The sequence below is a fragment of the Vitis vinifera genome, chromosome 14 (genome assembly GCF_030704535.1).
Source record: "Vitis vinifera cultivar Pinot Noir 40024 chromosome 14, ASM3070453v1".
Classification (NCBI taxonomy): domain Eukaryota; kingdom Viridiplantae; phylum Streptophyta; class Magnoliopsida; order Vitales; family Vitaceae; genus Vitis; species Vitis vinifera.
Window position 1 is genome coordinate 7049919 of NC_081818.1, and position 14805 is coordinate 7064723.

Sequence of the window (14805 nt, forward strand, 5' to 3'; positions counted from 1 at the left end):
TATAATTTTTCATGAAGAAAATAAATTTTAAATTTGTACTTGATACATAAAATTTATTCATTTTAAAAAATAATTTGAAACTCAAAAACCAATTTAATTAATTCTAATAAGTCATGGAACTCAATAATATTAAAAATTAGACCGAAATTTATTTTAAATGTTTAAGTTAATTTTCTTTATATATATATATATATATATATATATATATATGAATTAATGAATTGATTTATTAATGAGTTTAGTAATTTTTAAAAATAACTCAAAACTCAAATAGTAAACTAATTAATACAAAAAATTTATGGATAAAAATTAAATTAGAACGAATTTATTGTTTTTCTTTTACATAAAATTATTATTTTTTAATTTTTTTTTTCACTAAGTAAATGAACTCCAAATTAAGTAGATTCAATGACAAGTTTAATAATTTTTAAAAGTATTTTAAACTTAAATAGTGAACGAATTAATACCAAATATTTATGAACAAAAATTAATTTAGAATGACTATTGTTTCTATTTTGTATAGAATCATTATTTTTAATTTATATGTAATTGCAAAACTATTTTCATTTTTAATAAGTTTTGAATTAACTTAAATTTATATTATATAAATTGAATTTACAATGTTTTTACAAAATCAAAACAAAAAAATTATTTTCAAAAACAATTTATTCAAACAAGTTTTTTGTTTTTTATTTTTAAAAACTATTTGTAATTCTTCACAAGGTTTTCAACGAGAGAAAATGCAATCTATTTTAACTTCAACCGCAAAGCCAGTTGTGCACATGGATGAAAATTTAGGGAAATTTTGTCAATATTTAATTGAAAATTTGAAATATTCCTAGCCGTCAAAAAGATATTTGAATGGAAAAGTTAATCATGTTGTTGATTTTCAACAATATTTTCTAACATAAAACATATACTAAAGTTGTTTTCTCTTATTTTAATAAAAAGGAAAATTCTAGAAGTTAATATACTTTTTAATACATTCCTACAAAATAAAAAATATTGAAATAAAATTTTAATAATAAAAATAAATTTAATTATATTATATTCAAATATTAAAATACATAAAATATTATCATAGTTTTTTAACAAGACTTTTCTTATTTCTTTTATATATTAATTAAATATAATTTTGAGAAGAAAATTATAAATATTTTTGGAAATTTATACATATGTAACAATTTCTTTTGTATCTTTGAATACATCCAAATTAAATAAATATCTATAAATATATTTTGAAGTTCTATATACTATTACTTAATATCACAAAATTATACATGTATTATTATTTTTTTCAACAAAACAACTTCCATACGTGTATTATTGTTTTGAGTTCCCGTCCTATCGATATTTTTTATTCTTGATGTATCATGATATATCTATAAAATTCAACTATTAATATATCTCTAAAACCGATATTTTTATCCTTGGTTGTTCATGCTAATGGAAGGTATTATCCTCTTTTGTAAATCACTCCATTATCACTTTATCAATTATTGAGAATAATCAAATTTCACAAGATAGAAACTCAGCGCCAATCAAATATTTGGCTTCTAAACCTAAGTCATATTAATCTAATAGAATCTTAATCCACTATATAGGTGTTTTCCCAAATCCTAATCTAGTTGATATGAGGATCTTAATAACATTGGAATCTTCCATAAAGTGCTTTCTTCTTAGATCCATGTCACTTGTGTAGAGTGACTACACACTTGAGAGAGAGAGAGAGAGAGAGAGAGAGAGAGAGAGAGAGAGAGGGAGGGAGGGAGGGAGGGAGGGAGGCTTTCTAGAATATCACATTTTGAATGGTTAAGTCTATCTTGTTAGAATCTAAACCTAAAACCAAGGGACTTATATAAAGTCTCTTAGGAGCTTAAGTGACTTTGACTCAATTTGAAGTTGGGTCACTTAATCCAACCTTTTGGATTCTAATTAATTAATTAACATCGTCTTTGCATCTTTCTCTTGTGGTAAACTTTTTATCCGCTTCCTAGAAAGCATACTATTGGTTAAGCTTCCAATATGACTAGAAAGCATACTATTGGTTAAGCCGTGAACTATATAGCTAGCCTAATAATAGGCATTTCTTCCCTTAATTGAGTCCATTCCAATCGTTCCTTAAAGCCCTTTAACTTCAAAAGAATGTGTAGTAGAGTTTCTCACTGAGTCATCTTATTTGGAAAAAGGGGATGAATCCTCTTGGCAATCTCTTTGCACTAGGTGGCATTGAAACAGTTAATGGTGAGAGTGAAAGCCTCATTGTATTCTGTCAAAATCTCAATTTGTTGAATAAGAGAATGCACCCTTTTATCAAATTGAACTCAGCAATATCATAGATGCTCTTATAGCCTTATAAAAGAATCTTCTTTTGTCAACTTCTCTCCTTCCTCTATCCTCTCTAAATGCTATGACCCTCCAGACATTTTTTACCCTTTAGTTTTCATAGAATCATAGATGATGCCAAATCAGAACTGGCAACATTCTCCAAAACTTGCCAAGCAGTGAGTGACAGAATAAAAATACCCATATCCCTTCAATTATGCTTCTGGTTTCATATCATGAAAAACTAGGTGGTTCCAAAGAGACCCTCCTACTGTCAAAATTGAAAAAGTAAATGGAGGAAACGAAATGGAAGTCTCCACATCTCATCCAAAGCATGTTATGCAATCTTTCAGTTACATCATAATCATACTAAAACACACATCCTACGGCATTGCCCATTCCTACATTTCCAATATCTCATGACGTAAACAAACAGAAACTATATCTCTGCTTCAACTGGCTTAAGTACATATGGTTCTAGAATATGTGGACATCTGCTTCAACCACAGATATATTTATTTCTTGTTTCCATACTCTTTCATTTAGCCGATGATGAAATTATGATGGTTTCAGAATCAGATTGCACACCCAGACATCTCAATTCATTTTCTTCATACCCTTGCTGGTGTATCTGCAAACCGCCATGAGCTGCTAATCAAAACGTCAGGTGCTCTAGCTCCTGCCACCTCAGTCAGTGGTGCTGCATCAGATATCTCTTCTAAATCTTCCTTTGTGAGATTCAATCTCAAAGAACTGATATTATCATCAAGATTTTTAATCTTAGTGGTCCCTACATGTATATCAAATGAGGATCAATATAAGTATATCTCAACCATAAATCTCAAAAGCACATTTTCCAAAAGAAAAACAAAATACAAAGCAACTTCTTGTGATTTTAGCAATTTGGTAACTTTCTTGTTGTTTACTTATTTTAGCATAAAAGTGTAGTCCTGATGTGGTGGAAAAACTATAGCTGTTTGTTTAATGGAGAATCAACATTCATTTAAAAAAGCATAGAAAAAGGATACCGACATCAAAAGAGACATGAATGAGTTATTGTGAGGACAAGAATAGATGTTAACCATGTTCTTTGTGTGCTAGGTTGAGAGGAAGAACACGTGACTCACCAGGGATAGGTGCCACATCATCCCCTTGATGAAGAACCCAAGCTAGTGCAAGCTGTGCAGGGGTGCATCTGTGCTTTTCAGCCAACATCTCCATTTTAGTGTATATGTTCTTGTTCTTTTCAAAGTTCTCACCTTGAAACCTAGGATTTAATCTCTGATAAGACAAAAGGTTGGTCATCAGTTCGCCATGCTTATTCATATGTAAGACAAAGGTGAATATATCAAAATCATCCAGGTCCATAATAATGTTTTTGACTAGAAAGTTTAGTGGAACAAAAAATGAGTACACAAAAGGCTGGAAATAGGTCAGATTCCACACCAGGAAAGTGTTTGCAGGCGCATTTTCATCAACAACCTTGCCACCAAAAAACCCACGTCCAAGAGGACTGTATGGAACTATCCCAATTCCAAGTTCTCTACAAAACATACAAAATAAAATTCTCTCATAGTTAAAAACATATAAAATTAAGTAAAAAGACAAATTGAGATAACTGCAGACTATAAGGATTAAGGTCTCAGTGTGAGGAGAAGTGTATGATATTTTACCAGAAAAATTCGAACATGAAACCAAAATAAGGAATTTGACTTTCAGAAACCGTATCTTTATAAATGGAATTTGGAAGTTACATGAACACTAACATGTAAACAGATAAAAGGCAAGGATGGACTAAGTGAAGAGATAGATTTAGAACTTAGGATGGAATATGAAACCTGCAAAGAGGGACTATTTCTTCCTCAATATCGCGGGTCCAGAGGGACCACTCCATTTGCAAGGCAGTAATGGGATGAACTGCATGAGCCCTCCTTATTGTGTCTGGGCTAGGTTCAGATAACCCAATGTACTTAATTTTTCCTTCTGCAACCAACTTCTTAAGCTCCTCCATCTACATTATTGCAAATATATATTTTTAAGGAACGTGCTAGTGAAATGATTTAAACTTCCAAGTAGAGGAAAAGATCACACCATTACAAAAATGGTTTGGAAAAAGTAAAAATTAAATAAAAATAAAGAAAATATAATACAACACTCACAGTTTCCTCTATTGGTACTGACTTGTCAACCCGGTGTTGATAATAGAGATCAATGTATTCCACATCAAGACGTTTCAGGCTAGCTTCACAACAGGAGCGGACATACTTAGGTGTACCATTCACTGTCATGCCAGTGGCAGGGTCAAAACCAACAATACCAAATTTGGTGGCTAACTGGATCTTTTCTCTAGGCAACTCCTTTAACGCCTTCAAGATCCGATATCCATAAGAATCACAAACAACTTTTACAGAAAAAATCAAAATAATTGATAACAAACCATAGAAAGACAAAAATTAAGGAGGTGTTTGCATAGATTGATCTTTTCTGCATTTTGATAACAGAAATAGCAGTAGTTAACTGACTGTGTACCAGAGTGATTAATACTTGGTTGATATCACTTGCCTAAGCATGATTATTTCCAATCCCTATTTTATGATCCTAGAAGTGAAATTTATTTATTTATTTTGTCGCTTCCTGTTTCTGTTCTTGCTCCAAGAAAGCATGCTGGAGAATGGTAATTACAACATGAAATAACTGTGAATTCCACATTTTTTTTATTAGATCTGTGAATTCTATCTCCAAATAGTGAATCATGAAAAAGAGTTCCAAGTTAACCTAAACTCATGCTGTACTTCAAGTTTTATGGACAATAAACAAATTTAGGCATGCTAAATTATCACAGGATCGAAGAATTGTATCATACACACAAAACCACAGATTGTATAGAGAATGCTCAAGAAGGACATATTTTCTTTCTTTCAAAAATGCTTTCCATCAGATTGTATAACCACATTTCCCGGCTTCTTTTTCCTGTTTCATAACATCTAGGCTCTAATCATTGTAGAGAGAACTGCATTCAGGAGACAAATCAAGAAAAGACAGAAAACTACACTCAATAGACAAATCAAGAAAAGATAGGATACCACTGTGTTTCAAATGAAGATACTGATTTTTTTTTTGGTGGATCAGGAAGAAAGAATGTATATGTAAATAGACAGTAAATAAAAGATAGCATAACCTAGTACAAAGGAAGTACAGAAGGCACACAAAGCCCAATAAAGAGCCACTATCTACAACTTTCACAAGGCCAAACTATTTGCAAAACCTGACCAAAAAAAAAAATCATCCATTTCCATTCTGAGAGTGGACTATGAAAATATAGTGCCTGTTTGGAAACTGTTCTTAGAACAGAAAATAGTTTTTAAAATTTCAAAAACAAGGTTGGTAAATTTTAGATTGAAAACAACTTTTTATAAGTTTGTTCTAAAAACCGGGTGATTTTTTAGAACAAATTTGAGGTATTTTCAGGTGTTTTTTAAAGAGTGTTTTAAGAAACAACTGAAAAAATAGAGAATCGGATGGGAGCTTTTACATTGTATATAAGTACAAAGTGCCTTGTCAAAAAATAGGCAGAGAAAATTGTTTTTCATAGTTGAGTTTCAAAACAAAATTTTGCCTTTTGGAAACAATTGAGAACTGCTTTTAAGGGCTACTCTCAAAAACTGATTTTTAAGAACTATTTTTGGAAACAATGCCAAACAAGCCTGTAGTTTGAGAAAGATGTGAAGCTCCACATTGTCAAAGGTTCTCCTGTTTCTATATCTCCGAATGGTAGAAAATAAACATAGCAGGGCCATCTTTCAGGTTGCTTTTCTCCGCTTACCCACAATGCGGTCATGCAATCCAAGTAACACCTCCTTTACTGCAGGCACAAGGACCCAACTAACTCCAAACAAGGGAAACATCAAACTTCATAAATGGACAGCTTGATAGCAACAAATCAAAATGTGATAAGCATAGTCCCCCATTTGCTTCTTGCAGAGACAGTCCCAATAATCAATGTCAGATTTCTCTTCTCCTTAGCTGATTAGTTAGAATTTTTCTCCACCCACCCCTGACAGGAAGAAGCACCCTTCAAAGTTGCCTTGGGGCTGCAAATCTCTTCTTTAAGGGGGCAAAGGAACTTCAACAACCAAGACCTTGTGGAAAGATTTCTCTTAAAAAAGCACCATTCTAAGAAGCTTCCCAAACAAACTCATTCCCAAAGTTGCTGGTATAAGCTCCATTAATGGTACCACAAAGCACAACCTCCATCTCCAATCTTCAACTTGTTTCCCATCTCCTAACATTCCTTCACCAAAACATCTTTGTGAACTGCAAGGTTGAACAAAACTGGGAATTGGTCTTTCAAAGATCACTCCTTATACTACTCATCTATTGAAAACTTGGTCAAAAGGATATCCCCCAATGAAATGCATGATTTGATGAGAAATGTATGATCTAACATAAAAGAACCATCAACCTTCCTGGTGGTTTGTCAAAGATCCAACCTCTAGGCCTCCCTTATCTCCCTTGAGCACCATTCCTAGGAGCATCCCAAACTAACGCATTCCCTGAATTGCTAGGACTATAACAACTTAAGAACTGTACCACGAGGCACAACCTCCATCTCACAATCAAAGAAACCCCTTTTGAATCTAGGATCCTAACCAACCCTCAACCTGTTTCCTATCTCTCAACATTCTGCCACTTCAACATTTTTTTTGAACTGTCACATTGAACAAAACTAGGAATTAATCTTTCAAAAATTTCTCCTAATACTATATTAACCCACTCCCTCCTATGTAGATGTTATCCACTTAGAGTCAAGGTCCACACGGTTTAAAAACAAATCCATATAATTAAGAGATACCCATGACATATAAAGCACTAAGAACTTCTATCTATAATCAATATAGGATATCTTAATTACCCCTCATCCAAGCACCGCGTCTTCGTCTAGTTTCATGGGATTGTAGGCAAAACGGATAGACACCCTTGTAGGGCTGGACAAACAGACTCTCATACTTGGTCGGGATTTGATTCTAATATTATTTGTAACAACATACTCTATTTCATGTAGATATTATCTGCTCTAGGTCAAAGCTTGCATGACTTTAAAATGTGTCCACATAAGTAAGAAAAGTTTAGACCTATTAGAAACCTACCTCCCTAGTTGAAGTAGGATATCACAACTACTTTTTTCAAAATTTGGTTAAAAGGTCATCCTAAAAAAAATGCACAATTTGACATTAAAAAAAAAACCCTTAAACACTACTTGTTTATTTAAAACCTGGTCAAAATGCCATCTTCTAAAGAAATATGAGATCTAACATAAAAGACCCCTCAACCTTGTCGATGGTTTTTCAAAGACCCAATCCTTATGCCTCCCTAATTTCCCTTGAACGCCAAACCTCCTCCTTTTCCCCATGTTTTCCCATGAATTTTCGATGCGAACTCTCTCTTTATCTCTCTCTCCATCTCCTCCTCTCCCTCTTCACATAAAATAGCCACATCTACTTTCCCAACAAAAGCTTTATTGACCACCAAGGGCGTCGTGATACCCAACCACCTCTATATATCTAACAAATGTGAGTTGTCCTTTCATTTGAAGCAACTCCCCCCAAAGGAAATCTCTCCCAAATCTTTTCAAGTCTATTTGCACCTTCATTTGGATAAAAAAGAACAGCACTAACTAGATCAAGAGACTAGATAGAGTATTTTCCAAAAGAGTAACTCTACCAAACTTAGAGAAATATCAACACTCTTGAAGGCTTGGGAAAGCCTCTTCTTAAACCTACCCTCCACAGGGTCCCATACAGGTAAGGACTTGAAAAACCCTCCCAAAGCCAGGCCTAGATAATTAGTAGATAGGACCCTAGCTACTCTACAACCCAGCCTAAGTGCCAACTGCTCCACATTCTCCATCTTCCCATTAGAGCAGTCTCACTTTTCTCCAAATTAATCCTGAGCCCAGAACTGCTGTAAAGACCAACAAAATCTATCTCTGGATAAACATTGCTCACAGTTGGCCATATATAAAGTGGTATCCTTCTTTAAATTTTGGAGTTAGCTTTGCTGATTCATGTTATATTAGACAAATAGTTAAATAACATACCTAACTGACATCAACCATAATGACACACCATGGCATAAATAACATCGTCCTCCTCTCCCTGACGTGTCTTTGGTTGAAACAAATGGAGCCTAAATATTATGATCAATATCATATTTGACTTTCTTTCCCCTAAACAGAGCTTCCAAAGATATAAAAAACAGTTTATATTCAATCCAGGCTTTATCCAGAGGTAGATTAGCCAATTTAAGCAGTATTCATTCTATAACCCAATAAAATAATCATAAATTAGACCCAACTATGTAATTTCTAAAAATTTACTTACTAATGCAGCAAAGACCTGAAAACCAATATGCAGCACAACTTAACGGAATCAGAAATTCGTTCCAGATTAGGACATATATATAAATAAATAAATACATAAATAAATTCTTCAGGTTTTCATAGTTAGCCCAAAGATATTAGTGGCATTTTGAAGGAACCGTGAGAAATTGCAGTTACCTTCCCGATCAAGACTTCATTAGTAAAGGGTCCATAACCATCTGCTGTATCAAAGAACGTGATTCCTTTACTGAATGCATGCTTGATAATTGCAATGCCAACATCATCAGGGACAGGATTGTTGTAGACTCCAGACAGTCCCATACAACCAAATCCCAGCTTCGAGACCTATAAGACAATAGATCTTACATTTAAATGAATAAGAAATAAAAACCTCTCCATTTATTGGGTAAGATTAATATAAACATATGTTCTTCCATGATCTCTCAATGAATATCTACAGGGGGTTAATTGCAATGTCAATGACCATATGAAGTTTTTTCAGTTTTCTTAAGATTTATACTGCTTCTCAGCATTAATTCGGCTTCTCTAGTTCAGCTTTAGCGGACATTCTTGATGGAGACCAAAAATATACATCCATTTAAGTAACAAGGATTGTGATTCAATCTAAATTGGTACAACCTACTTATTTATGATCAAAATCACAAGTTTCAGCAACAGGAATGACCTTATCATTATTTAAAAATTACTAAAGGAAAATTAACTGGTTCCTTAACTGTATAAAGCATTGATATTAAGTCATGGATTATGCTAATGGGCAAGGTATAACCTGGCACACATTGCTAGGGGTTGGTATAACAGTTTCCTTCTTCATATTAGTTGTTACTGTCAGTGTTCTCTTCAAAACCCCAGAAAGCATTGTACTTGTGTCCATGCATAGCCTGACATAAGAGTACTGCCCTTAATAGTATTTAACTTCCTATATTACCATCCCACAATACCTCGGTTGAAATTGTAGCTTGATTACAAGCTTCAACCAACTTTATCTCACAACAAGAACAGGAGAAGATCTTTGTGAGTTCTCTCAGTCTACAGTTTTCGGAATCTAAAAGATTGTAGCTTGCCCAAAATTTCTTTAAATGTAGGACCATAACCATGCATCAATGCAGGAAAGAACATCAACGAGTACTGAGCTTCTCAAATATGGCCATGAAGGTTAGATCCCAAGCATAGGGCTCATATTGGTAGCACACAAGCATGATGAAATACCATGGTCCAAAACCATGTTTCTGAGAAAATAATACATAATATTGAAGTTAACAGCCACCATATATTGGTGGTGATTTACGCTCACACATAAGCATTCACCCTATCTAGATCAGCCCATTTCTGTTTTCACACCCACATACATGACAATTCCCAAATCAACTCATTTCTGCTTTCATACCCATATATGCATTAATGGCCACATCCATATTGCATTCAGATCACTGGCTTCTCTAAATCTGAGTACTCTATTCTGGCGAACGCATCTGAAACACTGGCTCCTTTTAGTTACTACTAACAGAGGCTAATCAAATGGATAATCAAGGAATTGGAATGGGTTGCATCTCAAGTGGATGATTACCAGTTTTACAGAGAGTTGGAATTTTAACAAATTTAAGCTACTTGCAACATTTCCATCACGAAGAACACTAAATTAAGAAACAAAATTTAGATTTTGTTGAATCAAATGAATTGGGGTTTACCTCCAATCCCTGATTTCCCAGTTTCACTCTTGGAATTTGGACCTCAACCCTCTGCTCCTCAGCCATTCTTGCCTTCCTTAGAGTTGAGATTTGTTTCTCTGTAGGGGGGTCAGTATAGAACAATAAATTTATAGAGAATGCCCCTCAATGGACTTGTAATTCAATTCTATGTTTTGAGTGGTCAATTAACTCTACATGCAAAAGTCTCATAGTCTAAGGCATACAATTGCTAGGGAAATCAAACAAGATGTATAAAAGGCCCTTTTTCATTTTGTCTCCACCTTAGAGGCTGTTTGATAGTGATACTGAAATTGTCTATATATTTGGTAAGGCTTGTTGCAATTATGATGTGTTAGAACTTAGACTATATATTTGGTTGGTGGAATAAAAGGGGTTAGGTAAAGTATCAAATTTTCATCCACCCATTTGGACTTTTAGATGGCCAAAATGATCACGGCATTGGGATTTTGTTTCCTAGTCAGTCCATCTCCACTTCAGATGACTGAAAAAATGGAGCTGTGACTGAGGCCCAAAAGGAGTTCCTCTTGACTATGTTTTGCCTTATTTCAAAACTAAAAGTTGAATTGGAAGCTAAAATAATAATTATCAATATTTTTAGTATTATAATTTTTTTAATAAATACTAAAATTTAAATAATATAACCTCACTCTTACATTTATTTTATTCTTTAAATTAAAAAATTAATAAAAATATTCAAACAAATAGAAAAGTTCTTACTATCATCTAGAATGATTTCAAAGGATAAAAAAAATTTCTTAATATTTTGAGTGTTTGCCATATAAACATTATTAATTTAAAATTTGATAGCATATATATATATATATATATATATATATATATATATATATATATATATAATAATAATGGAATTAGTCAAAATAAAAAAAATAAAAAAAAGGAAAAAAAAAAGGGTATGATTGATTGGAGAGATATGATAGAATAAAATATATATCCTAAGATATTAAATCTCATTAAATAAGAAATGTATATGTTATGATATGATTTTTAATGAAATATGATATTCTTAAATATTATAAAATCGGAAGATAAAATAAAATATGTTATATTATATTTATATTTAATTATTGAAATGAATAAAAAATAATATGAAATTATATTATTTTTTAATATTTAAAACAAAAATTATATTACTATAGACCCTCTTGGACCAAAGGGTATTTTCATATCACCCCGGGAGAGCTGGCGACATCTTGGAGGAGTGGGGTGCCGACTTCTTCAAGGGCTCAGAGCTACATGGACGCATGGCCAAGGACACCACCACCTTACCACGGTGGTGGTTTGGGATAGAGACATCTCTGAGCAAGGAGCAGAGGAGTAGTGGAACGGGTAGAAAACGTGCAAAGGGAGCTTTTCTGATGGGGATTTTGGGAGGGCTTGAGAAAAAGATATTTGGAGAAAAACAGAGCAAAGAGTGTTTTGGAAGAGGGTGTGAAAAAAACGAATAGAGGACGTTTTGGGGGGAAAAACAGAGGAACGGGAAGAAAGGATAGGGGCTTGAGAGAGAGGGTCAGTACCCGAGATAACAAAAACAGAGAATCGGAGTGGAGCGGTGGGTCGCCCATCGAAGTTTGTTTAAGACATTGCTTAGATTTGTCGCTCTCTTTCGCCGTTGATAGATTTGAGTTTTTTTTTTTATTTGATTCTTGCTCCCTAATTTATCGGATGCTGAAAATGGGTTTCGCCCAAATGCATTTGTGGGTTTGTAATTTTGATCATCATTATCGTATGGTTGGTCACAGTTTAAATTGATGAAATGGTGTTTTACATTTGATAAAAATAGGGTTTTATAACTATTGCAGTTGCTTGTTTCGTTTTGAGATTTTCTTTTTTCTAGCTTTTGGATCTACACGGAAGGGGGTTTGCAGGCCGGCGCCATCGCTGAATACTCGTTGATGTGGCTGCTCTTATGGGCCACGACGATGGGGCTTTAGGTGCAACTACTGGCGGTGAGGCTCGGAGTGGCGATAGGGAGGCACTTGGTGGAGTTGTGTAGAGATGAGAGAATGTCAGCAAGTTTACGTATTGGAGGCATGGAACTCTTCTCTCTCATAAAACGCCGCCAATGCTAACTTTAGTTTGTCTTGTGATGGGGCAACATTTAATGAGGATGCTATTAGAAGTCTCCATTTCTAGTTTTCATCATTACTCAGATTTTTTTTTTCTCTATTTTTTATCCATAAAAACCAGCCATGATATGAAAAACCATATTTCCTTGCATTCCATACTCCAATTTCCATCGTCTGATTTAGGGACCTTACTTCTCTACTTGCTCTGTTTCTGAATCATTCCATAAGCCTTTCCACCATCACCACCAACAAAACCTACCCACTACCACATCTCATCCTTTTCAATTTTCAAATTTAATTTCCAAAACTCTAATTTTCTTTCTAAATTAATTTTCAAAACTCTAATTCCTAAAACTAATTTTCAAAACTCCAATTCTCAATTAATTTTCAAAATTCCAATTTCTTTCAAATTTAATTTCCAAAATTCCAATTCTTAAATTTAAATTTCAGAACTCCAATTTTCAAATAATTTTCGAAATTTCAATTTCTTTCAAATTTAATTTCCAAAATTCCAATTCTTAAATTTAATTTTTTTTAAACTCCAATTTTCAAAACTTCGATTTCTTTCAAAATTAATTTTCGAAACTTCAATTCATTAATTTAATCTTCAAAACTCTAATTTCCAAAACACCATTTTCTTTCAAAATTAATTTTCAAAACTCCAATTCTTAAATTTAATTTTTAAAACTCCAATTTTCAAAACTTTGATTTCTTTCTAAATTAATTTTCAAAACTCCAATTCTTAAAACTAATTTTCAAAATTCCAATTTCTCTCAAATTTAATTTCCAAAATTCCAATTCTTAAATTTAATTTTCAAAACTTTAATCTTCAAATAATTTTCCAAAATTCCAATTTCCAAAACTTCAATTTTCAAATAATTTTACAAAATTCCAATTTTCAAATTTAATTTTTAAAAATTCCATTCTTAAATGATTTTCCAAAATTCCAATTTTTAAAACTTTAATCTTCAAATAATTTTCCAAAATTTCAATTTCGAAATTTAATTTTTAAACTTCCATTTTTCAAATAATTCTTCAAAATCCCAATTTTTAAATTTAATTTTCAAAACTTCCATTTTCAAATAATTGTTCAAAATTCTAATTTTCATCTCAAACTTAATTTTCAAAACTTTCATTTTCGAATAATTCTTCAAAATCCCAATTTTTAAATTTAATTTTCAAAACTTCCATTTTCAAATAATTGTTCAAAATTCTAATTTTCATCTCAAACTTAATTTTCAAAACTTTCATTTTCGAATAATTCTTCAAAATTCCAATTTTTAAATCTAATTTTCAAAACTTCCATTTTCAAATAATTTTTCAAAATTCCAATTTTCAAATTTAATTTTTAAAAATTCTATTCTCAAATTTCAAATTTCAAAACTTTAATCTGCAAATAATTTTCCAAAATTCCAATTTCCAAATTCAATTTTTAAAACCTCAATTTTCAAATAATTCTTCAAAATTCCAATTTTTAAATTTAATTTTCAAAACTTCCATTTTCAAATAATTTTTCAAAATTCCAATTTTCAAATTTAATTTTTAGAACTCTCATTTTCAAATAATTTTTCAAAATTCCAAATTTCAAGTTTAATTTTCAAAGCTCCCATTTTCAAGATTTTAAATATAAAAATGAATAAATTTTCATAATTCCAAAATAATGGAATTTATAAGAATTAATTCATAACAAAATCAATTGGGCTTTGGCGGGAACCTTACATATGGATTTTCTCTTCTGATTGTCCACTGTTATGCCTAATGAATATTGCTTGATTTTTGTCCTGATCTTTGACATGTATGCGATAATTTTATATTTCAGCTAACATTGTTTTTATGATAGCATACTATTATTTGTTGCTAAGGTACAATTTCACTCCTACTTTGCTCATTCTGATACATGATTTGCTTTATTATTTGATCATTTCATTGGTATTCATTGCTTTCGTCATCAATTGTCACATTTGCTTCACCTTCTTTAGTAGAGACTCATTTTTAGGGACTTAGAGGGGTGATACGTTCTTTATCGTACCTTCCCAATAAGTAACCTGATCCCCAAACCTAGGTTCTATTTTTGTAGACTTGTTTTTTCCAAATAAGGAGTCACACAGATTTTCTTTCTTATTTTGTTTTCCCTTTAAAAAAAAATTAAAATAAGTGGCGACTCCAAGTATTTTTTCTAAAAATCAAATTTTCACCAAATAAATAAAAAAACGAGTTTCGCAGTTGAGTGGGAACGCATTGAGTGAAAATGCGGGGTCCACAATTACATTCCAACATTTTTTTATTA

General features: G+C 32.3%; 1 protein-coding gene across 1 annotated transcript; it reads right to left on the reverse strand.

The window, feature by feature from the left end:
- Positions 1-2618: 2618 nt before the first annotated feature.
- On the reverse strand, positions 2619-10663 carry LOC100243526 (perakine reductase). Its single transcript, XM_002278814.4, has 7 exons — positions 10411-10663; positions 8882-9049; positions 4485-4691; positions 4164-4336; positions 3772-3868; positions 3453-3606; positions 2619-3115 (listed from the first exon to the last, which is right to left on the reverse strand). Exons 1-7 carry the CDS (start codon positions 10474-10476, stop codon positions 2937-2939), a joined length of 1044 nt encoding a protein of 347 aa, XP_002278850.1. The 5' UTR covers positions 10477-10663; the 3' UTR covers positions 2619-2936.
- Between the last annotated feature and the right edge of the window lie 4142 nt (positions 10664-14805).